The 26,760-nt window shown below is 41.6% G+C and overlaps 1 protein-coding gene across 4 annotated transcripts in view; it reads right to left on the bottom strand.

Moving 5' to 3' along the window:
- The window catches only part of FGF14 (fibroblast growth factor 14), a 637,878-nt gene that overhangs the window by 192,459 nt on the left and 418,659 nt on the right, over positions 1-26,760 (bottom strand). The window contains exon 1 of one of the 4 annotated variants that reach the window (XM_074963202.1): positions 14,545-14,755. The exons of the other annotated variants lie outside the window; for them this stretch is intronic. Within the exon in view, the coding sequence (XP_074819303.1) occupies positions 14,545-14,737 (193 nt within the window). The 5' untranslated portion in view covers positions 14,738-14,755. Of the gene's footprint in view, positions 1-14,544; positions 14,756-26,760 lie in introns of those variants that run through there. 4 annotated transcript variants of the gene reach the window in all.

Here is a 26,760-nt window from a genome sequence, read left to right on the forward strand (position 1 = left end):
CAGTCAATAGTCACATTGTCAGTATCAGGAATTGGTTTATTGAGAAGTGGCCTCACAACTGTTCAAGAACCGCTGGTACACTGCCCCCTGTAGGGAAACAATGAAAAACATAAAAAGCAATGGACCCAGTACTTCCCTGCTTTCTTTCATCAGCTAGAAAGGACAAGGGTCCAATTCACAAGTAGCATGAAGCTACTCCAGCACCTCTCAAAGTTCAGTAAGTGAAACAGGATAAAACTCAAACAACAAAGATTTAGAGTTTCTCCCCTAAAGCCACAGTTCTTTGTTTCCATGCCAGTAGACAGTGCAGTCCAAATCTGAGCAATTTTGTCTGAAAAGATAACATGAAAATTCTTCACAGGGAGAAAAACCTCAAGTCGATGCCAAATGGACACATACAGGATTCCCTGAGCTGTCAACGTATCAGACCCATTGTGCAAGACTTCGTAGATATTATGGTGGAAGTGAAAAAAAATATTTCTTCACTTCTCACACAGTCCTGCCATATAATATTTTTTTAAAAAGCCTGAATGTCACAATGAATTGGACTCAGCATAAGACTTCCACCACCAGCACTTTAACTGTCCCCATTCTTGCTTCATCAGTTGCAGGCCATTTGTGAACTATTTGAGTATATAGACAAAGCACAAATACCTCTGCACAACTGCATACATTTAAGTGGAAATCATATCAACTTAACTGCCAAAGGTGGATGTGTATAAATTACTCAAGATTCAGAAATCAGCAGCACTGTATGTGCTTAGACATACAGTACAATCCAAAAGAAATAGAAAACAGTTAAAAACTATTTTTTTGTCAAAACCTGTGTCAAATTCAAGGCTAGATGCACCTTTAACTCTTCTTGGTCTTGGAAGGCAGCCCCCACAGATGTTAGGGGCTGATGCTTTCACCTGTCGTGGGGTGGAATCCTGTGATTCTCTCCCTCTTAGACTGGGTCCCCTACGTACCATGATTACTCAGGAGGTTCGACTGGGTTCCATCAGGTGTTTTACTGCAGTGTAGACATACACAGAGTCACAGCTAAATACAAGGCGGAACAGATTGTTACGCATAGGAACTTAACACATGCTGCACTAAACCAATTTAAGTGTAGTAGGCAATTAACATCTCTGCAGTCCTATGACAAAGGAGGGTTAGTGGATTACAGACTGCTGTAATGAGCCACAAATCCAGTGTCTTTACTGAGTCCATGATTTTTAGTGCCTAACGAAGTTGTGGACTTAAACTCCCATGCTCATCTTTTGAATCTGCTGTGCAGGTTTCCTTCGAGGACAAGGACTGAGAGGTCAGACACGGAGTAATCTTTTGTGAAAAGCATCAGCCCCTGGGTGACATGGTGTTTGTCTTTTATCCTTTTTCTGGGTGAGTTGATTTGGGAGCATAGTGATTGTCTCGTTTCACCCACATTGTTGCTATTGGGACATTCTGTGCACTAGATGAGGTACATCACATGTCGTAATAGGCATGTGTAGCACCCATGGATCTTGAAAGTGTGTTGTGTGGGGTGGGGTATTCAGGGGCGGCTCTACCAATTTTGCCGCCCCAAACAGTCGCCGCCAAATTTCTGCCTCCGCAACAGCGGCGGTGCTGCCGCTAAATTGCCGCCATGTCTGGAAAAGCAGTGGAGCTGCCGCCCAAAAGCCACCGTGGCGGGAAGAGCAGCGGAGGTGCCGCTGAATTGCCGCAGCGGGACACGGACTACAGTCCCATTCTGAATGCCACCCCAACCACCTGCTTGGAAAGCTGGTGCCTGGAGCCGGCCCTGGCGGTATTGATCATGGTAGCAGTGGGGATATGTCTGCAGATTTTGCATCTGTTGTTATGGCAGGGTCTGGTGCCACTTTGAGTTGATAGGTCCTGGTCTGTGGGTAGCTTGCTTCTGATAATGAGTTTGGCAAGGTTTGGGGGTTGTTTGAAGGGCAGAAGAGGGGGTTCAGGAAAGATTTCTTTCAGGATGTGGTCCCCATTGCACATGAGTTGTAATTGTTTAATGATACTACATACGGGTTTCAGTGTGAGGTGGTAGGTGACAACTAGGGGTGTGCAGTCAGTGGGTTGTCCCCCAATATTGAATCAGTTTCTGTTGGGGTATTTGGATGGCCCATACCATGATGTGATCATCTTCTCTGATAGAGTGTCCTTGTTCGGTGAATGTGGTTTTAAGTGTGCTAAGGTGTGTATCCCTCACTTTCTCTTCAAAGCGTATTCTGTGGTATCTGAGTGGCAGCTGATAATTTTTTGGTGTGTTTGGGGTGGTTACCAGACCTGTGAAGGTAGGTGTGGTGATCCCTGAGTTTCTTGTATACAATTGTCTGTAGGGTTCCATTGTTGAAGCTGATCATCCAGTGTCCTGGATGTTGATTCTGATGCAGACGTGTTCTAGAGAAAGTCTGATGAATGGCTGGTGGTTGCTGAAGTTGTGGTGAAGTATATTTATTGTTAGTTCTGATTAATTAAAAGAGCAAAAGTAAAAAAGAAAATAGAGCAATAAAATAACTTTTGCATTATATATTTCCTAGTCGTTGACATGTATTTACAATTGTAAACATGGAGACTTTTCTGAACTTCTACAAACAATAAAGAGATAATCCACTAGATAGGCTGAAGAGTTCATATAGATGTTCATATAGTAACTCACAGACATTAGTCAATAAGAACATAAGAATGGCCACACTGGGTTAGACCAAAGATCCATCTAGCCCAGTATCCTGTTTTCTGACAGTGGTCAATGCCAGGTGTTTCAGAGGGAATGAACAGAACAGGCAATCATCGAGTGATCCATCCCATCGCCCATTCCCACTTCTGGCAAACAGAGGCTAGCAAAACTATCCCTTCCCATCCTGGTTAATAGCCATTGATGGACTTATCCTCCATGAATTTATCTAGTTCTTTTTCGTACCCTGTTATAGTCTTGGCCTTCACAATATGCTCTGGCAAGGAGTTCCGCAGGTTGACTGTGTGTTGTGTGAAGAAATACTTCCTTATGTTTGTTTTAAAACCTGCTGCCTATTAATTTCATTTGGTGACCCCTAGTTCGTGTGTTATGAGAAGGAGTAAATAACACTTCCTTCTTTACTTTCTCCACACTAGTCATGACTTTATAGATCTCTATCATATCCCCCCTTAGTCACCTCTTTTCCAAGCTGAAAAGTCCCAGTCTTATTAATCTCTCCTCATATGGAAGCTGTTCCATACCCCTAATCATTTCTGTTGCTCTTTTCTGTACCTTTACAATTCCAATATCTTGGAAAATGAGACAAATATCTGAACGGGTGTGTTTACAATTAGAGGTGGTCAAAATAGTTTATTTGCTGAAAAATACAGTTTGGGGTTGACTGAAATTATTCAGAGATTTGACCCATTCACAGAATGGTTTTGACCAAATACTATTTTTTGGGGGGTGGGGAGAGGTTAAATTCCCATGGGGACCTAAACATCATTCAGAAAACCACCAGAGAGGCAGGTGGTAGCATCCCCATTATCCCCTGTAGGCCCATGGCTATGGCACTCACATGGAATGTGTAAGACTTGGGTTCAAAACCACAGTCTGTCTAATTATAGTCAGGATTTAAACACGCATCTGCCACCTCCTAGAACAGTGTCCTAACCCCCAGGGTATGTGGTATTCTGGGGTGGGTCTCTCAGTCTCTCCTATTGAAACTGTTCCAATTCGCATAAATACTTAAATAGTCTTTGGGCTAGAGAGCAAGAATGACTAGATAACCTGATGGTTGGGGGGACAACAGTTGGGTTCCAGTCCCCGCTTCAGTTAATAATTATTTATATAAATTGGAACAGCAAGATCAGACACCAAATATCTCTGATGCATTGCTGTATTATAGGGAAAGCTTGTAGCAACCCCTATATTTAGGCTGCCTAACAACTTCCATTGTAAAAAAATCTGGTGACATTTTCTTGAGAAGCTCTTACATGTCTACTGTTTGCAGCAGGCATTTGGAATTCAGGAGTGGAAAAGCCCAACCAGGCTTGAGAAGTCCCTTTTCTCAGCCATGTTAAATTCTATTCAGGTTTAGCTGAGTTATAAACTGCTAAAAATCACCACTTTCCTTCTCCTGCTTGCATTCCTCAGGAAAATTATAGCACCATGTCTAAGTAATAATGGAACATGAATATTTTAAAGAGGTAGCCCCATGTCACTCCCAAAGCACCAACAACCACCACTGCCACACTCACAGCGATACACTTTACACTGGCAATCTCTGGCAACTGATAAAACAACTGTAGCAGTGGTAGACTTTGCAACATACTTAATTTTCTTTAAACGTAGGCTTTTGGTATGTGGTTATATATTATATACACAGTGAGAGAGACTGTATGTGTTTCAAAATACTGCATTACACTCCTATTTCACAAAGGAAAACATTTTCCATTTTAAATAAATGTCGGGCTCTACCATTTATCTAATTATTGCAATTAAAGGGCCCAATCCTGATTTTTATGTACACCAGTGTAATTCCAATGATTTCAAAGGACCTACTCTTGACATACACCTGTAAATAGAGCCCTTGGAGGCCGAATGGGTAGCACATCCAATAGCACCTTTTAAGCTTCCTCTCCAGTTGGAGCATGCTCTGCAGGTCTGGAGGGGCAAGGCTACCTGGACCCAGTACTGTCCTTTATTTCCTGTGAGCCAAGTGTGGGGTTTGTACACCCCATCACAACATTCAGGTGAAAGATTAAAATCACAGAGACTAAGGAAATTGTTAAAATACATCTGTTATAGAAAGGAGGGGGAAGTGTTCCCCACACACTAGCTGATTTGTTCCAATTGTGTTGGAGTGATTATGGAAAGCCTATTAAAAAGCTGAAACAATACATATCAGGATTATGTGGCTGCATGGTCACCATTTTACAAAACTAACCAAAACTTGATCCTGTACGCAGAAAGCCTTGTTGGTTGGGTTTTTGTGTTTTTCCTTTTTATATACCACATCCATTAAAATCTTATATCATGCTTGCTGCATCTACTTATTTCAGCCTTATTTTTGTTAGCTCTTGCTTTAAATACTTAACCACATGCTGAATTGCATGTTATTTGGGGCGTCTTGATTTTCTGTAAAAATGGATGAATATGAAAACTTGCATTATAATTCAAGCAAATGCCAGAATTTTATTCAAGCCATGAAGAAGAGCATGGTCTAGTAGTTAGATCAGTGGATTGGAAGTCAAGACTAATGGGCTCTATTCTTCTCTGCTACTGATTTGCTGAGTGGCTTTGGCCAAGCTTCTTATGGCTAACTATCAAGTGACTAAGCGCAGCTATGCTAATTCACGCCAGATGAGCATCTGGCCTACGGGAGGATCTCCAGCTCCATGGAAAAACCTGTGGGAGGGGGGAAATTCCAATAGAAAATCTAAGTTTTGACTCATTAGGTTTTCCTCTCATTTACCAAATAGGTGGGAAATCTAAACTCTCACATTCTGAAGAGAGAGTGGCTTGGAAACTTTGCAGAGCCCTCAGACCTTGCAGGAAAATCAGGTTACTGATTCACAGATTTTGGACTTACACTGCAGGGATCCAGACCCTTCTTGACTTTCCCATATGCTTCCTCCATCGGAGCATGGAACATTGTATAGATTTGTACTGAGAAATCCACCTGGTTAACAAGAGCACAACTTGGGAAGAGCAAATGCTCAATTCCACCTCACTCACTTTTGACATGCAGACACGTGCCACTTCTCTCCACCCATACCAGTTCCACCTTCTGTTAAGCCTGCAGAGAAGCTCAGAAGGGCTTGTGGTAGGGGGAGGAAGTATGTTATGGAGGTGCTGTTCCCTACCATGTGCCCTCTATTTCTGCTGGCTTTTGCTCCCCTCCACCTGTGCACGTGTAATGGAGGATCAAACAATAAATGCCTGTTTACTCATATGAAAAAATGGATGCTATACGTCACAGGGGTAGTGTGGGTCTTAATGAGTGTACAACCATTTTTGAAATGATATTTCGATATTTAAGTTCGTGTACTGGTGTAATAGCTGCACACCCTGTCATCTATGGTAAGCTCAACTTCAGACAGAACTAAAAATCAGTAAGACGGGTACCCAGAAGTCACCTACTACAGAACAGGCCCAACATGGAAAGTAACAGAGTATTATTGGCCATCACATACAGCCCCCAGCTAAAACCTCTCAACCGCATCATCAATGATCTACAACCTATCTTGGAAAACGATCGCCCGCTCTAATAGGCCTTGGGAGTCAGGCCGGTCCTCACTTACAGATAGCCCCCCAACCTGAAGGAAATACACACCAGCAACTACACACCACAGAAATACTAACCCAGGAACCAGTCCTTGTAACAAATCCCGTTGCCTTCTCTGTCCCCATATCTACCCTAGCGACACCATCATAGGACCCAACCACACCAGCCACACCATCAGGCGCTCATTCACCTGCACATCTACTAATGTGATATATGCCATCTTGTGCCAGCAATGCCCCTCTGCCATGTACATTGGCCAAACCGGACAGTCTCTACGTAAAAGGATAAATGGACACAAATCAGACATCAGGAATGGTAACATACAAAAGCCAGTAGGAGAACGCTTCGGTCTCCCTGGACACTCAATAACAGATTTAAAAGTAGCCATTCCTCAACAAAAAAACCTTCAAAAACAGACTTCAGAGAGAAACTGCTGAGCTACAATTCATTTGCAAACTTAACACCATCAATTTGGGCTTGAATAGGGACTGGGCGTGTTTGAATCACTACAAAAGGGAGGAGGGATAGCTCAGTGGTTTGAGCATTGGCCTGCTAAACCCAGAGTTCTGAGTTCAATCTGTAAGGGGCCATTTAGGGATCTAGGGCAAAAATTGCGGATTGGTCCTGCTTTGAGCAGGGGGTTGGACTAGATGATCTCCTGAGGTTCCTTCCAACCCTGAGATTCTATGAAAACCAATTTTTCCTCTCTGTATTGACACCTCCTCAACAATTATTGGGAGTGGACCACATCCACACTGACCTAATTGGCCTTTAACATTGGTTCTCCACTTGAAAGGTAACTCCCTTCTCGTCATGTGCCAATATATATTTATGCCTGTTTCTGTAATTTTCACCCCATGCATCTGAAGAAGTGGGTTTTTTACCCACAAAAGTTTATGCCCAAATAAATCTGTTAGTCTTTAAGGTGCCACTGGACTCCTCATTGTTTTTGTGAATACAGATTAACACAGCTACCCCTCTGATACTTCAGACAGAACTGGCATTACTTGGGAATCTAAGGATATATCTACACCAGTGGTTTTCAACCTTTTTTCATTTTCAGACCCCTAACAATGTTGAATGATGGTGCAGACCTCTTTGAAATCTTAGCTATAGTCTGCGGACCACCAGGGATCCATGGACCACAGGTTGAAAACCACTGGTCTACACTATGGAGCCCATGTCAGCATAGCCCCTTAGTGTAGATGCAGTCTGTACCAACAGAAGGAGTTTTTCTGTTGATGTAGGAACACTGCCTCCCTGACTGGCATTAGTTACGTCAACAGAAGCCCTCTTCCATCAACATCATTGTATCCACACTGAAGGTCTTGTTGGCATAGATATGTCGGTCAGGGATGTGGGGGGGTTTCATACCTGGGACCAACATAGCTATGCAGACATAGGCGTGGTCTACATTTAAAAGATCAGAAAAAAACAGCAATAGCTCTTCTAGATTGTTCAGAAAGTCTTTTAGCTGATTTAGTGTGCCACCAAAGTAGACAATGTAAAACGTTTTATGTCAGTTACCCATTGCATAAAAGTTAAATGAAAAAATGCCAACTATTTTTTTGTCTTTTGGATTACTTAATTTTCAAATATTATCTGGTGAGAGAGAACCAATTAACTACAAATTCCAAACATTCTGCAGTCCATCGTTTTTAAAATATAAGGCCTGAAAAATCATGACTCAAAAATGTGAACTTTCTTTGAGGCCCCATTTTTAATTTATAATAACTCAAACTGCTTAGCAGGTTTACTTCAAAATATTCAGAAAATTCAATCTCTACTCATAGGTTATGTGCTGTAAGTTTGGGAAGATATACTTTATTCTTCATGCAAAACAAAGAGGTTGAATCCTTTGTTTAAATGCAAAACAGAACCCAAAATTAGCTGTCATTGCTATAGCTCTTCCATAATAAGTCAATAACAGTGTATAGTAAAATTTCCCTTAGCATCTCTATTAGCCAGATTCTTTTAAATTCTATAATAAACTTTAATAATTACTAGGCCTGGCATATTTTTAAAAAATTCCTTGAAATTTAGAGTCCTTAAAATGACTATTCATTTCATATTTCAGTATTTAGGCCAGTGAAGGAAGGCATAAGTTCACAATAAGAGAAGTAGATGTATGAAGGATTTTGTTTCCCAGGCAAGTGGACATTGCACAGACTTGAAGTGTCATCCAAGTCATGATCAAGCATAATGGTCACATGACAGTGTCTTTTTAACTAATGGGAAGCCTGAACTGGTACTCAACTGGATCCAGATTCTCTAAACTTCAGGAGAACTCAGAGAGAGTCAATCACCCACAATGTCGTATTTGTTACAAATGAAAAGTTAAATCAGCAGTTGTAGGGAGGAAGGAAGTGAAAGAGAATAAGAGTGTAAGGAAGAGGACGGTATTTCAGAATGAGGTAATTCTGACATCTCCTTTACTTCAACTGGACACTCAAGATTGCTGGTATAAATAGACGTGTTCCAGCATACACAAAGTCAGAAGGAAGGAAAAACAAGAAACATTACCACATACTGGCAATTTGCAGACAAAGGGAAAAAGGGATGCCAGCCAAATATAGATTTTTAAAACCTGAAGTAACCTTTGGGAAGGTCCAATGAAGTCTAAAATTTACTAATATTTATCAAACACACAATGCTAAAATGCTTCTATCTTATTTCTACTTTAACATAATATTTTAAGACTGTATGATAATTATATTTGTCTTTTTGTTCCTGAGTTATATTAATAATATGAGATGTTTTGTAATCATATAAGATACTTGATCACTTGCACGTTAAATGGGCACAAAGAACACTGCTATCGTAAGTCAGGATTTAAAGCCCATTTTGATGTGAAACACTGCTGTAAATCCTTTATCATCTAAAATTACATTACAGTTTTAAAGGAGGAATTAACTTTTTTCATTTCCTTCTCCTTTTAAAATTACATCCTTGACTCAGCACCATTGTTAGATCCACCAGAAACAGTTCAATACAAGGGACGTTATAATCCCTCCATACTCTCAACCAAGTTGTTTGCATTAATTCACATTCAGCATAATCAGCTTGAATATAGTTTTGATACATACCAAAACCCCTTTTCAATACCACCCTTCTATTTAAAGAAGAGCTTCCCACTCTGTGGGAAATGTTTTGCCTCGGAAAGGCCCTGATACTCAATCTAAAACTAATTGTAGCAAAATACATTTTAAAAAATGAAAATGAACATACCTACACTGGAGCAACATATTTGTATGTTTTGTGTTTGCAATAATCTTATAGATCTTCAATGGAATATTTAGCAGCATTTTAAAAGAAAAAAATGAAATTGATTTTATACATATTTTATTACAAAAACAGGCTTACAGTGCCTGTCACCTTGACAACTAGGCACTGCATTTAAAGAGATTTAAACACAGTTAAAAAAAAAATCAGTCAAACACTTGGCAAAATAAATGGGCCTTACAATGTATATGAAAGATTGCTAAATGTGGGTCTTAATGGGCGGACAAGAAGAATGAATTCCTAAGGTGAGACCTTCAGTTAGGAAAGCCAAGCCAGTTTGTACTAATTTAGGAACAGCAATAGCTTCCAAACTGATCTTAATTTCTTAGGAATTCTAGATACAAATGGAGTGTTCTGATTTGCAGGGAATGAAATAAATTAATTTTCATGTGTACACATGAATGGGTCTTGCTTTCAGCTCTATAAAAGCAAAAAAGACACTTCAGGTATTCCATTTCCTGAGAATTATTTTCCTTCTTAGGTTGTGAAGTCACTCCCCATCCGCTTCATCAACCCCATCTGATGTACACATTAATTGTCCCAAAAGGCACTCTTTCAAGTGATATACTGCTGTAGTACATTCACAAAAAAAAAAACCTAGAAGTCTAATAGTCATGTCTTAATAACTGAAATAAATATATTCTCTGAACATAGTGAGATAGAGACAATCTCACTGGTATTAGCATAAAAAATTAGAAGCCAAATCATTCCAAAATTGAGTAATATAAGTTGGTATTAATATACATATACACAGTATACATAACACATTTATTTTTTATACATTTGAAATGATGAATACTACACAATGGAACAATCTGAAGAGAACCTATTAACCAGACTACAACTTTGGGGACCAATAGGTTAAAATATAGGTTAACTAGAAGCTAAGAATGCAACAGGGACAAGTGGATGGTTTGAAATCACACACTTCATATGTAATGTAATTGCATAAACTAAGGCATAGGAATTTATTTTCTGCTTTTCATTGCATAGTCTCTGGTTATAGTCAGGTTTCACGCCCCATGAAGCCTTCAGAATTCGTATCTGTCAGTCCTCTGTGTAATTGTTGTATTGCATTAACTGAATCTGGAGAATAAACAGAATTAAACTATCTTGTTCTCTAATCCAAAATGAAAAAGTTAGTATTGATACGTGTTTGGCATCAAAGCCAGGGCACAGATATTGGCTTCAAGAGTATGAGGAAATTAATGCCAGTGATTTCTTCATCAGGTGGCAGTTAGAATAAATTAAAGCTATTATAATATTAAAACTAAACATCAAAGTTGTCTGATACATAATTGTGGCTTGTCCACACAATAGCTTATTAGGTAATTCTCCCATAGAAATCAATATCATCTACAGAACAAAGACACATTAATCAAAACAGTTGGGAAAAAATATCTGAAACAAAACCACAGTTACATCTGTCATTACGGCTTTTATACCAGTAAATGTAAATAAGAATGTTCACCTTTTCCCCCTCTGTATCTTTATAATATATACTACTACAGTATGTCCATAAAGGGATAACCCTGGGCAGAAAATGAAACACACCTATAGAGAAGCACCAATACAGTAGAGGATATCTAGCTTTTAATATATGATGTCTTCAAAATCACATAATTTGTTCACAGATCATCACCAGCCACCCAAGAAGCAGTATCAACAGGCATTTTAGGAAAAAAGCAGCATCCCTCCCAGCTGATTTTTATTACTGTTTGCTGTCTGTTAACTTCAAAGATGTATGGACTTTTGTTTTCCATATACAGTATAACCTCTTTGCAAGAGTCAGAGTTACGTTTTGTTTGGAATAAGTGATGTACTCCAGATTTCACTATCAATAAATAACGAACAATTGTTGCATACTTCTACTCTGATATTATCATACATGATCAATCCAAGGAGTCCACTTGCCACATCTCTGGCTCATTTTTCACTCTTTGTTCTCATCACACTTTGTACATCATTTAGATAAGATTTATTTGTAAAATTCCCATTGCACACATCTGACAACAGATGTTTGGAAATTCATCACATTTTGCTCTTATTTCATGGTCTCAACATTAAGTTTCAATGAACAGTATGATGACCGATGGCCATATATTCTGACGAATCAGACAAACAGCAATGGAACTTCCTTGATTTTCTGCTTCGTATAATGATCATTTAATCAATGAACAGAATGAACTGCCTATTTGTTTCACAATTACATATGCTAATTTTTTCTATGCCAGAAGATACGGAAGTGATTAAATTTACCCTCCACTTTCCACCCTTTATCTCTCCCCACTTTATCTACTTCTTGTATGTAACTTTGAATCCACAGGTACACCAGGCAACTTATGCATCATCACCACCACGGCACTCACATACAGAAAACTGATTTTTTTCAGTATAAAGTTTTACGGATGAATAATGAATTTGTGCTGTTAACCTGCGGGACTGGATAAATATGCCTTTAAAAAGCCCTTAACATTGACATAAACAAAGGGCCTGATCCTGCAACCTTCACTAACAAATATTCCCATTGAAACCAATAGTGCTAACATGAGTTAGAGTTTAGGTTATACTCCAATTTAGTTTAATTATGATCAGTTTCAGGAGCATTACTAAATACACTATGAAAAATCCATGATGTTGAATACAGAACTTTGCTGAAGGCATCTCTTAACTGTGGAAATGCTTGGCATCTAATGCTGTGAAGTGGTTATCATCCTCAAGTCTCACTGAATTCAATAAGAGTTTTGCCAGAATATGAAACTCAGAGCTGGCCAAAAATGATCTTTCAGTAAGTGAATGTATTAAAGGAAGCCCTAGTAAACTTGTTTCCATCAACCAACTATAAAAGATAAATTCCATAATCAATTATTATAAAACAGACAATCTATCTGGTAAAAGTCAATTATAGATCTATATTTAAGAAATTACTCAGTCTAAAAATTAGTCTTACAAAGATTTTGTTATTAATACACACACACTACATGCTCAAAAAAGAAGTGTACAGTAATTTTATGCAGCCTCCATGTTAACTTTTAAAGTATATTTCAGAAATTAGTTTTCAGAAATAAGAAGACAAGTTGTATACCACTTTGCAAATAATGGCAACATTTAGGTTGTATTCTACAATAAAACAAGAAATCTGAGGTTATTGTATCTTTATTGCTTCTTTTCACTGGATTTGAGACAACTGAAGAATAAGAAATAATTCTGCTACAAATAATAAAGCCATAAAAAAGAAAATGTGTTAGATCCTATCAAAATATGCTATTTTAAATATGATGTACGGAAAGAAAAGGAAAGATGGATCAGACCAGGTAAATTCTTATGTCTTAGTTATTCATCAACTATAAAAATAGTTTATCAACAATTCTAACTCTCTAGAAAAAATTAAAATGGAAGTACACTTCTTTCCACACACTATATAGACTAAATTACAGCACAGGATGGAAGAATGATTCTCTAATCTATTCAGAAAGAATTTGTTTTTTACTACAGTAAGTAGTAGATACTGTAATATCTTTACTGATATTCTCCTTGCTTTTGAAGATGTTTATTTAAAATCTTCATCCTTTAAAAAATATCCCTGTGTTTTAAAGCTATTTGCCTTCTGGGCATAAGTATGAGATAAAGTAAACACCAGTTCTAAATTCTGGAAGTATTACTCTTTAATTGGGCGATAAAATTAAGAAAAAATTATAAATGTTCTTGTCTTTTTATATAGTTTTATCCTTTTGTTTACACTCTTTAAATACAAAGCATTGAAAAAATGCAATCATGCTACTAATGTAAATTTGCAGACCTCTATTTATTGAGTATGCTGTAATCTACGGGAAGAAATTATAATAATCCACAGATTGTATCCTTTATATTAGGGACCCTAACTTAATAAGCAGTTAAAATATATATGTATATAATTGCAGTGTACACAGTATGTGATAGTACCCCTCATGGTCCTTAAACATGCTAGTATGATACACTTCCTACTCTCAGAATACTGGAAATAAAATGATTCTCGCCTACTTAACTATTAAGAATGGGAGTCTAGAATAGAGTGCCTATACGGTGTGTAAAATGAAGCACATAGCATAATGAAACAAACCATTAACGATAGTTTGCTGAGGTTGCTTTGTCAGACACGGATCATTTAGAAGCTGTACAAATCGTTGTACTATTTGTCCTTTTAAAAAAAGGTTAATAGGCTGTGGCTATTAGAGCCCTTATTATGTAGCCAGTAGTTATCAGCATCACGTAATGCACTTAACTCTATCACCACCTCAATTAAAAGATTGTTTTCACCCTTTATTGCCTTGTGAAAACTAAATCACGAAGTCGCTGTAGGCGTTGCTTTATTCTTCTGACTAGACTAGCGTTTGAGGAAACCTTTCTATACACATTACATCCTGAATAGTACAGGGCATTAACATACATCTGAACTACTGCTCATCTGTTTCAATGCTGCCTATAAGGCGCTTTGTGAATGGGAGCGAAATACAAAAGACTTTGCATTACCCAGGAAGGCAACTAGTACAGGGGAAGTAAAGAGGAAACCACAGCTAAAGCCTCTTTGAGGGATACTACTAGACTCTATTTACTACAGCTAACACCTAGGGAAAGTGTTATTAGGTGCCATAGTGCATTATATTACCGAGTAGGCGTATTCTTTGAGTAAGAAACTTCCCGGGCCAACAGCTGGATAGATCACATTGTGCCACCGGTTCTAGGAACTGTTGACTCTGCGATCTCCTCTCGCTAATGTGTACATGTCTGTGTGTATTTCCCACCCAAGGCACTAGATCACGCAGCTAGCGAGGGAACAGAAACACCCGGAGATCAGGACGGGGGCAGGCACTAGCTGGGAGATTGCGTTAGCCGCCAGCCCAGCAGAGAGTTTTGCGCGTGTACCTCGCCCAGCTGCTGGCCCGGCAGGGGCCCCGCCACAGGTTGTCCCCACTCCCGGGGACGGACGGACAGACAGACAGACAGAGACGGGGGCACACACACACACACACACACACACCTTGGCGCCGCAACCTTCTCTTCTTCAGCCCGAAGATGCGGACCTTGGAGAAAATATCCACCAGGTTGCCATTGCAGAGCCCCCGGTTCTTACTGGGGCTGCTCCGCCTCCTGCTGGCCGAGGGCCGGTCCCAGTGCTGCTCCCTCGCTTGCCGCTTCTGGCGGATCAAGCCGCTGGCGATGGCCGCGGCCATGGCTGCTCCCGGCGGGCGGCTCCCGGCTCACCGGCCGGCCGGAGCGGAGACAGGGGCTGGGCGGGCGCTGGGGCTCAGCCGCGGCGGGGACCCATCCCCGGGCGCCACCGACAAGCGAGACCCTCCTCCGGCTCCTCCAGCCGCAACTGCACCCTGGGGGCACCCGCGGCTCGGCGCGGTCACCGCATGGGCCCCCCCCCCCCCGCCGCGGGTGCCACCTGCCGGGGCTCCGGCGCCGGGCGCTCCGCTCGGCCGGGCGCCCCTCAGCAGCCGGCTCCCATTGCTGCCGCCGCGGCTACAGCCGCCGCCTCCAGGCTCCTGCCTGGTGCCTGCCAAGTGCTTCCGAAACCAGCATCTGGAGAGAGAGAGCGGCAATCGCAGCCGTGCCACCCCACCGCGAGTCCCTCCGCCCTTCCCCCAGCAGAGCCGGGGGCTGGTGCAATGGGGGTTTTTTGGGTGGTGGTGTGGGGGGGAATTGCTAGTTTCTAACGGATCCCCCAGCAGCCGCCGCCGCCGCCTCTGCTCCCAGCTGGGGTTCCCTGATTGCAATGCGCGGCTCGCTCGCCGCTCTCCACAAACTCGCCGCTCTGCTCGGAGGGCGAGGCGCTGCCCAGCCGGCCTAATCCCCGGCGCAACCAAAGCCCCAGGGGTGGCTGGATCTGTGTCTCTCTCGCGCGCGCGCCAGCCCCTTTCCCCCACGCCCAGTCCCAAGCCGGCCGGCGCGGGGAGCGGCGGCTCCTCCGCTTCGTCCAGCCAGCTCAAAGTTGCAGGGATCTCTCTTCCCTTCCGGAGGCAGGCGCGTCATTTTTCAATGGTGACACTAGGAGGGAGGGGGAGCCCGCGAAAGGGGAGGCGAAAGAACGTGGTATAAAAAGACCCCTTCGCCTCTCTGCCGGCTGCAGCGGCAGCACAGACACAGTGTGAACGCGATAATCCGGAGGGAAGCTAGCGAGCAGGGTGACAGCAAATAGCGGCTAGACATACACACACACACAGAGTACCAAACCCAACTTCCCCTTGTGCCTCCAGCAGCCTGGGCCAAAGCCGGGAAAGTTGGGGGTGTAGGAGGAAAGGGAAGGAAGGAGAAGTCAGCGAGCGTCCAATGTAAACGCTCACCCTCGCCCCCCTCTATACTGGACGCAGGGCTGCTTTAGGTGAACCGTGAATCCCCAGCCCCGTAGGGAGCAGTGGAAAGAGAGAGGAGCTTTCTGCTCCGGTAGGTGCACACAGATCGAGGGCTCCCAAGCCACACCCGAGTGGGACCCATCATGTTTTCCTTTTTCTCTCGCTAGTTGGAGTTCGGAAGTGAAAGCCCAAATATTCCAGACTGCCCATCAGGCACGGCCTGGAAGAGGTTGCTAGGCAAGCCGATTCCCGTCGCAAAAAAACCACTCGGCGGGTGAATGATTTAGAGCTGGTTAGACGGAAACATGCCTACGTATCTTAGGGAACCTTCCAACTAAAACCAACACACGCTCTTTGTCTCAGAGAGAAATAATACAACCAACATACTTTTAACCGAGAAGATAAACCAGCTAGTCTACTGGGCTTTATAACCACTGAATGCTTTTTGTGCTGCGCCCACAAACACTTGTATGTGGGCGGCCGGTGGATGTATTGATCACCCTCCTAACGGGCAATTATTATTATTTGTATAAACTGGATGTGTTCTCTGTTGGGTACTGACAATATGTACCAGGTACAGAAGATCCAAGAAGTTTTCCCCAAGGAGTTTATAATCTGAAGTAACTAAACAAATAAGACGACACAATGGGTTTCACAGTCATTATTATCCTCTTTTCTGTAAGCATGGATTTTGGACATCCCTGTCGGGTCTATTAACTTGTTGTTGGTCCATCTAACTCCTGTAGTGGTCAAATCTCAGAGGTACTGTACCGTGTACATAGTTAAATATATTTTATGCTCAGGTCTCCTTGTGTGTATATCTCCACTGTACATACTTAAAAACTTGTTATTTTGCTAGTCCTCCTTTCAAATCGCTCTATTTCCCCTTCAATTGCTATTCAACTCAAAAGACAGCTCTTTCCAATACCACGTTTTGAAGCTTAAACACTCCCTTGCAAAATATACCGCTTCGCAATACAAAGCCTAACATGCTTAGTTATTTGAGCAGATCGTTCAGTTGCTCCAGTTTCGACCATTATTTCCCTAAATCCTTTAATCTACAAAGGACTATTTTCACATCGAGGGCAAAAGCTTATGGAAGCATCTCCCTTACACACATTTTATGTTAAAGCTAGAGCAAGGCGGAGGAGTACACGCTCAATTAGATCTGGATAATACGTTTTAATTCTATTTTATTTCACAGTGGCTCTAAACAGATTCAGCTAAAGCATTCAGATTGGATTCTCTGTCTGGCGGTTTCAACAGTGCAACAATTTCCATACAATAGCTACAATTACCCTAACTAATGCAATCAGAGGAGTTTTTAATTTGATTTTATTGTGGTAATTTTGCCTTCAACTTTCTGTTTTCACGCTGTATAACCGACGTTGCAAGACTACTTCCTTTCCTCAGACTCTTTAAAGTCTGGGGGAGGGGGGTTAGTCCACATTGTCTTCTTACAATGGAACCACGCCATCCTGCGACAGGACAATGAAATCAGACTAAGTGCTAAACTTCAGCATTTGAAAAGTGGGGCGTTTCCCTTGCTGTTGGAAGTGCCAGGACCAAAAAAAAAAAAAAAAAAGCCTCCCTCAAGAAAAGGATCGTGGTTGTTTATGTAAGTAGGGAAAACAGATGCTCTAGACGACGGAAAAAAGCAAGGACCCCCGACCCCCCACTACCATCTACCTTTAATTGCCACCGCGTTGCCTCGTGATTTAGCCAGCCCTATTGCCTTAACAACTGCAATTCTGAGTGCATAGGATCCATATTCCCTTCACTGGAAGGACCTTTCTAAAACACTACATAATCGACAATTACAGCTCATTTTATCGACTCTCTTTCTCGTCACCAAAACTTGTGAAGATAAATTAAATTTGTCACTCTAAATCTGAGATGTTTTGCTGTGGGGTGGGAAAAGGGAAAGTGTGTTTCCTACTCCAGAGATCAGACATAAAAAGCTCTTTGCTTGCATCTCAGAAATGCAGGGTAGTTGTTTACAGCTTTAGGTACACCAAAGAAAACTCAAGGGAGCCCTCTGCTGTCTTAACCTGTGATAAAATGCGTGCAATTCTAGTCAAGAGTGAAGGGTTTGCTAACAGATGGATTTTGGAAGTATAGACACATTGGTCGTCTTAAGGTCTACTAATTACATTGTGTTTAGGAGAAAACTTTAATTTTTGCTGTATTAAAAAAACCCTATTTTCTTTCTGATTAAGAAAAGTCTGGTTATCTAAACACACCAAGAAGGTGGGCAGTGCTAGATTTTCAATATTTCCTGTTTTCCCATCTATTCATTTCTAACTCCCAACCTACTGGTTTTCTAGGAACAGTTCTCAAATGTAAAAAAAAAAAAAAAAATCAAAATCTGTAAATTATGTGTTTTGTTATGAGTGTTGTAAATTCCCACTCATTGTTTAAAATCTAGGTAAAAAGCTTCCTATATAATAGACTTAAAGTGCCTATAAATAGTGTCTCAAAACAAATTCATTTTGGGCTAGATGCATCTGGCTATGTAATAAAACAATGTCATACAGTTAACCATATGAATTATTTCGAAGATTAACCTAATTCTAAAGTGTCCCCTTTAAGTGAGGAAACTGCTATTGGGTAAAGTAACAAACATATGCTAATTAACATTTTTTCTCTCCACATATTAACAAAACATTTTTATATCATGGGTTTCTTGTTTGATGATGTAGATTCCATATTGCCTTTGTACTCTAGCTTGAGGTTACCTAAAGCCTAAAGCCATTTTTTTTAATTACAATGTACAAGCTTTAACAGCTACAATCTTTTCACCAGATGTTGGTATCCTTTCATATTGACATTAGACTAGAAGGGATTACAGGCAGCAGTCCAGGTCTTTGTAAAAGCGCACAGAGAATACACAGTTATTACTTCTATAGATCAATTCAATAAAGGCATCTGAGGAAAAGTTAGCTGTACAAAAGAGTGCTAGTAACCAGTGTTTCCAAAGGGAGAAACACAGATTACAGATTGATAATAGCAGATGGTTTGGTTTCATGAGATCTAGTCTTTTTTTTTATTCGGTTTGCTTGCCAACAAAATGTACACTGAATGGTTTCTTGTCTTATTAAATAAACTAGAATCTGAAGTTGTAAACTATTTATAAATCCACAATAATAATTACTTCAGGATTCGGAATCTAGATATGAATAGAAATTCTCCTAGACTATTAGGAGTTGAAGGTCATTTTATATATCATTGCAAAGACAATTTCTTCTAGATTTGCAATATGGTCCTCAGATTTAGCTTATGCCTCACTCACAATGTAAACAAATACATTATGCAATTAATATTGCTTTTTAAAAAAGAAATTAACATTTTAACTTTTATAGCCAGATTCTACCAATGTCACTTGCATTGAGTAATTCCATACCCCTCAAGTAGAAAGGAACTACTCCTGGAGTAAGGTGTTATTACTCGGTGTGAGTAAATGTGTCAGAATCTGGTCCATAGTAAGAACTTATTGCACATCTCGGAGAAGATACCTTTGTAATGACATATGATCTCCCTGTCATCTCCTAATTCTGATGGATATGACCAAACTCAGTGGGTCAGATTTAACTCAGGGTTCCATTGTCATGTGCCAGTCTCACCCCAGAGGCAGACAATTTGCCCTCAAACAGTGTCTCTGCTATGGGCTTCAACCACCTCTTCCAATGGGTTTCTATATAGCTGCCCACTGCAATTGTATCAGCCCTTTCCTGATAAAAACCCTGGGGGAGGGGGGGGAGTAAGCAGTAGTAATCCAACTGAATTTGGATCCCTAGGGCCTATCCCCTTTAGGAACCAAGCTGGAGCAGGTAGATATAATTTACACATGTCCAAAACACGCTTAAGAGAATCTGGCCCAATGCTTGTACTCTGCAGGGTTTTATGTATACCCCCCAAAAGGTTTATCAACATTAAAAAAGTAATATTTCATATGAATATACCTGTACGAACATACGAAGCTGAAGATTAGCAATCCCTTTGCAGACAGCTTATGTGCACCCTGTGGTGAGAATAAAAATAAAAATCTGGTTGTGCAATAAGGTTTAAATACATTTGAAATTACTTGTGTTGCAGGCATTCATGACTGCTCACCTGGAAATCAGTCTCCTTATGAGTTACTGTTACTTATCAGAAGATGATGATTTATGCTGCTGAGCATTTTAATTCTATATTTTGTTTGTGTACTATGACAGAAGAATGAAAGTATCAGAGATAAGAAAGAAATTATTTTCTTCATTCAGACATTTCCAGGGTAACACAGAAAGTGAAAATGACAATTTAAAAACCTAAATTCACCAACACAAAAATCAGTGGATTAGAATCAAATTTAATAAGTGCAGACACTTCAGCATGTATAACTACACATTATTCACATTCCATCTACGTTGAAGACACCCACAATACAATCAAGGAGCCAAATTCATACTTGTTGAACTCCACTGACTTTAATGGATTTACCTCATGGATGAGTTTGGTCCAAGATGTTCGGATGTGCAGTATGAACACCAAACCCTGCTACACATTACTGTTTACACAGTAAAGGAAATGTTGTTAAAAGAAATGTCTGACATTTTAATTAGTTTTATATATTTATATTTTTTCAAAATTAATATAATTCATAATTGCTATCAATGAGAGAAGGGGAGGAAGCACATGAAAACAATACACATTAGTCAAGAGGGCCTGATCCAAAGGCCATCCAAGTCACAACAGTCTTCAAGTCTTCAGTGGGCTTTGTATCAGGACCTGTTGAGTGACAGGTAATGTTGATTTCACACTCTCTTTCTCCCTCCCCCCCTTCTCTCATTGATAGTTTGTAAATTCAATTTACACATTAAAAAAACACCTAGCTTAAAATAAAGTCCAAAAAAGAATTTGACAAAATTTAAAAGAAGAGCATGTCTACACCACACATTAAGCCTGGGCTCTGACTCAGGTGTAAGACCAAGCTCCCCAACCCCCCGCCCTTCCATCCATACACAAATCAGCCTGACTCAGGTCAGAAAGCACTTGGGGCCCAGGTTCTAGGACTTTTGTAGGGGGTTGAGTCAGAACCCAAGTCCCACTGTGATGCAGATCCAAGCCCAGCCTTTTTGCAGTGTGGATGCAGCTCAAGTTGAAAACCTAAGTCACAAAGTCTGCGTTGTGCAGTATGTACGCATTAGCACAGCTCTGAGACCTGGGTCCAGCAACTGTAAATCCAGGTTTACAATTCACTGTGGATGCTCAAGGGAAGCCCACAAGCCCAGGTTCCACGGACCCAGGTTTACAACGCAGCATGAACATGCCCAAAGAAACAAACAATTCTACAACAGGTTCATCCATCACACATTAGTGTACAAGATTCATAAACTTCATTAAAGATAAAATTCTCAAGGATGAAAAACATGTATTCTAAAAGGTCTTTAGGGTGGGCTGAAATTCTATAAGAGTTGGGTGCCCAGATTCTTTATCACTCCTTTACTATTACTATAGCAAAGAACATGTAAAATAGCACAAACATTTTATTTTACATAGACCACTTACAGAATGTTGAGTGTGGCTTTTTTCATTTCCTCACAGCTTCATTTACATTTTCTATATTTGTTACTGTAATAGGGCCTGATCCAGAGTCCACTGACATTAATAGACATTGACTGCAATGGGCTTTGAATGCAGCCCATGTACATCCCAGATATATTTCTGAAATTTAACGCAGACCTAAAGCCAGGGATATTAGAGTGGGTAGTTGTAAAGTACATTACTGAAAATAAAGTCAAGAAGTAGTTCATTTGTTCCTTATTTTGTAAAATGTTCTTCATTGTGAGACTGACCCTGCAGTCCTCATTCAGGAACTGAAGTTAGGTAATAGTTTTACCTAAGTGAAGTCAATGGGAATGGGTCTATTGTAAGCAATTACTTGAGAGTTTAGGTATACACATTTAAATTGACAAGTGAGTCTGTGAAATAAGACATAGAAGCTTTTGAACACATATTGAGGTGGCAAAGGTCTGCAACTAATCTGGTTATGCTACTTCTCCAAGCTGTTTTCTAAAGCCTACACAGTTTTGTCAACAAAAGTCAGGTTTGGTTGACAAAACAGTGGATGTGTCCACACAACAATACTCCTCCAGCCAATTTAACTCTCATGCTATGCTAACATCATAAAACAACCTTGATGAACGGCATAGAGCTTTTTGCAACAAAGCTAGAGACACGCCGTTTCAGCATAGACACTGCACTTGCTTGTGGCACCCTAACTGGCCTCCAGGAGGTGTCCCACAGTGCCCATCATGACCACTCTGTTAAGCAGTTTCTACTCCACTGCCTCGCAGCCAGGTACACAGGCATGCACCTCTCCCCCTTTAAAGCCCCGGGGATTTTTGAAATTCCACTTCCTGTTTGCTCAGCATGGACAGCTCACATCGCATCTTCCCAGCTGACCATGCTGACTTTCCACAACAAACGCGCTCCTGCCTAGAGAACACTGGAGTTGCTGGTCTGCTGGGTTTGTGGGGAGAGGAGGCTGTGCAGTCACAACTCTGATCCAGCCATAGGAACTTTGACACCTATGAGCAAATTGCTCATGGCATGAATGAGAAGGGGCACGAAAGGGACACGCAGCAGTGCTGGGCTAAGATCGAGGAGCTGAGGCAGGCGTACCAGAAGGCAAGGGCGGCCAACCATTGCTCTGATGCGGTGCCAAAAACACGCCGCTTCTACAAGGAGCTGCATGCCATCCTCAGCGGTCACCCCACCTCCACTGCCAAGAGTCCTGTGGATACTTCGGAGGGACAGGAGGCAGCAGCCAGCAGAGTCAACCCTGAGGATGAAGTGGTGGACAAGGAGGTCAAATTGAAGGAGGATGTGGGACAGGCGACAGGCTCGTCAGTGGTGTGGCAAGCCAGGACCTCTTTTTGGCTCCAGAGGGGTCTAGCAAATCCCAGCAGTCCAGCTCTGGCATGCCTGAAGCAGGAGAGGGGAGCTCTGGTTAGCACTCATTTTGCTTTGATAGTGCAGTTACATGAGGTTGAGGTGTCCTTTATTTTGTTACATGGTGCACATGGGAGAAGGGATCAAAATTAACAACACTAGGTACTGTTTGCATCTGCTTCACATTCCCCTGTGTAGCTATGCAGTGGGGGCCCTGCGGAAAAGTTTGTTAATCACACTGAGATTTCCCAGGAATCCTCCAAAGAGATCTCTAGGAAATTTTCCTGCAGAAACTTTGCAATCCTCTGCTTAAAATTTCTTGGCAGAGCTGCTTTGTTTCTTCCCCCATTGTAGAAAACTTTGCCATGCCAATCAGCAATTACTTCTGAAGGAACCAAAGCAGCACACAGCGAGCAGCATACAGACCCGGTCGGAAGCCGCATGCATGCAGGAGATGCACCCTTGCATCTTCGGTTACCCTCAGTAGTGTGATTTCAGCTTTGATCACCTTCGCCTGTGGAAAATGGTGCCAGTGTTCAGAACAGTATTCATAGGCACCTGTATGGATACCCCTCAGAAACCACGCAGACCCTTTGTCCCGTCTTGCATCCCCAGGCTGAAAACTCCATGTTGAGTGTTCTCACTGTGCTTGCCAAGGGAAAGTGGGAAAGAGGTGTATGTAACTTTTATGATTCAAGGCTGTGAGTGCACACAAAATACTGATTCTGTGTATTGTTTCTTTTGTTTATGCAGATGTGCCCTTGAGGGCCAGCTCCTACACACCGGCACAACACCTCCGTTAGATAAGGAGGCGAACGAGGAGGAGTAAGGACAACATGTTTTGCGAAGTACTGCAATCATCAGATGAGAGTGATAGCGAGCACAGAGTGTGGAGAGAGACAATAAACAAAAAACTAGAAATGGATAGCCAGGAGAAGAGACAGGGTCAGGAACGGATAATAAAGCTCATGGAGGACCAAAGAGAGATGCTGAGGTCCCTGATTGCACTACAGGCAGAACACATGCAGGCTTGACTCCCCCACCAGGCCATACAGAACTGTCTTCCTTGCCCTCTCCAAGCTCCTCCCACACATTCCTCTCACGTTCCTGGCCCATTGCAGTACCCCTTGCACTCCACCCCTTGGGACATTTTCCATAACAACAGCTAGACTTACACACATCTGTGAGATCCTCACTTCAGAGAGTGCTGCTCACTGTCATGCCCCTTGTAAGAAATGTTAATGTCTGTACTGCTGTTTAATAGAAATTTTGGCTTGCAAAGACCGTGATTCTTTATTTGTGACCTACAAAGGATGGTTGCAACAGAAATTTATACATGGTGGCAATCGGCACATTTGCAGACTACAATTAATGCTCAGGCAGAAATCATTACAAGGGTCATTCAATGTGGTAAGTAAACAATGTCTGGCTCATTTCATTACAGACACATTACTGAGGCTCATTGTTGAAATGCTGCTTCAAACTCTCCCTGATTCAAATAGCCCCCAATGAGCCCATCTAATAGTGCTGGTGTCTGGCTGCTCAAAATCAGCTGCCAGGTAATCCACTTCAGTGCTCCACCCCTGAGGAAATGTTTCCCCCTTGGCTTCACAAATGTTATGCAGAGCACAGCAGGCTGTTATGACCATGGGAATATTTTCCTCATTGAGGTCGAACCTCTGAAAAAGGCAGGACCAGTGACCCTTTAATCTGCCAAACACATTCTATGGTCATACTGCACCTGCTGAGTCTGTTGTTGAAGTGCTCTTTGCTGCTGTCAAGGTTTCTAGTGTATGGCTTCATGAGCCATGGGAGTAAGCGGGAGGCTGGGTCTCCCATCATCACCATGTGTATTTCCACATCTCCTATTGGAATCTTTTGGTCTCGAAAGAAAGTCCCTGCATGCAGCTTTCTATACAGGCCAGTGTTCCTGAAGATGTGTGGTTTCAGAGTAGCAGCCGTGAGTCATGCACCTTCCCTGACCTCCCCACGCTGATGTAAATGAAATGACCCCAGTGATCCACTAGTGCCATAGAGAAGTAGCCCTTTCTATTGATGTACTCCATCATAAGATGGTCTGGGGCCAAAATTGGAATATGCGTGCCATCTATTGCCCCACTGCTGTTAGGGAATCCCATTGCTGCAAAGCCATCCACTATGTCCTGCACATTGCCCACAGTCACAGTCCTTCGTAGTAGTAGGTGATTAATGGCCCTGCACACTTGCATCACCACAACCCCCATGGTGGACTTTCCAACTCCAAACTGATTCGCAACTGACCAGTAGCAATCTGGAGTTGCCAGCTTCCACACAGCGATCACCACACATCCACTGTTACGGCAGCTCTCATTTTGGTGTCGTGCTACAGGGTGGGGGCAAGCTCCACACAGAGTTCAAGAAATGTGGCTTTGCACATATGAAAGTTCTGCAGCCACTGCTCATCATCCCAGACCTACATCACAATCAGATCCCACCACTCAGTGTTTGTTTCCCAAGCCCAGTAGCGACGGTCCACCATGTGTAGCTGCTCCATGAATGCCAATATCAGTCTTGAATTGTTTCTTTCCATGCCACACAGCAGGACAGGCAGCACGGATTCCTGTTCAGGTTTACAGCTCATGAAATACTGCAGGATCAGCCGTGTTGTGTTCCTAACACTTATCACAGGACTAGTGAGCAGTGCAGGATCCATGCTTTCAGGCAGAGATGGGGGGCACAAAGTTTACAGGAGCAGTTTAAAAATGGCATGAAATGTAGTTGGAAGCCCTTGGAATTATGGGGCAGAGAAAACTGCATTATGTGGGGGTGATTCCTCCCCCATGATGCACTACGATCCATTCCCAGAACTCCTAGCAGAGGAAGGTGATGATCTGCACAATGGGATAGCTACCCATGGTGCACTGCTCTATCTGTGAGTGCCAGAGCACCAACTGTGTACGCACTCTGCCAACACAAGGAACATGCACAAGTGATGTAATTACAGTGGTTTATGATCATCAACATAACTTAAATCAACTTGACTCTGGAGTATAGACATGGCCTAATACACTTTTAAATGATTGCACGTACTTTAGCCCATTCCCGCATAGGCATACAGGCATGTTTAACATTACTTACTGTGAACAGTCCCACTGAAGTCAAGAGAACTAATCAAAGGGCATATGTATTTGCAGGAGCCTGGCCTTTGCAGTTATATGTTAGTTCACCTTTAGAAGCAAGTCCTTCCCTTTGGTGTCTGTCCTTGAAACTATGGAAATCACAAGCTAAGATACAAAAACATAGAAACCTAAGAATTATCATACCAGAGGTCCATCTAGTCCAGTATCCTGTCTTCTGAAGTGGCCAGTACTATCTGCTTCAGGAGAAGGTGAAAGAAAGTCTACGAAACACAACTATCAAATAACCTGTACACAAGGAAAGTTTCTTCCAAACCTCTTTTAATTAGAGGTTGGCTTATGCCCTAGAGCATGAGAGTTTATATCACTTCTGAAACTCTTTGGTTACTTTTCATTTCTTACTATAATTTTGGATAATCATGTTACTCTTTTTAACATCTAACCCTTTTTAAAATGCCACTAAACGATTTGCCTTAATTATATATTGTGGCAATTAGTTCCACAGACTAACTGTGTTTTGTCTGGAAAAGCATTTCCTTTTATTGGTTTTAAATTGCACTCTCAATTTCATTGAATGTCCCCTTGTTCTTATATTATGATAAAGGATTAAGAAGCTCCCAGAATAGATTCTCTATGCCATTCATTAATTCTGCATATCTTTATCATGTTACCTTTTATTCACCCCTCTCTAAAATAAACAGCTCCAACCTTTTTAATCTTTCTTCATATAGGAGTCTTCCCAGGCTTCTAATCACCCTCAACTTTTGTCACTTTACCCTCTCTATTTCTGCTATAACTTTTTGAGATGATGTGACCAGATTGGAACATTGGTACACTGTTACCTAAAAT

This window comes from Natator depressus, chromosome 1, assembly GCF_965152275.1.
Source record: "Natator depressus isolate rNatDep1 chromosome 1, rNatDep2.hap1, whole genome shotgun sequence".
Lineage (NCBI taxonomy): Eukaryota > Metazoa > Chordata > Testudines > Cheloniidae > Natator > Natator depressus.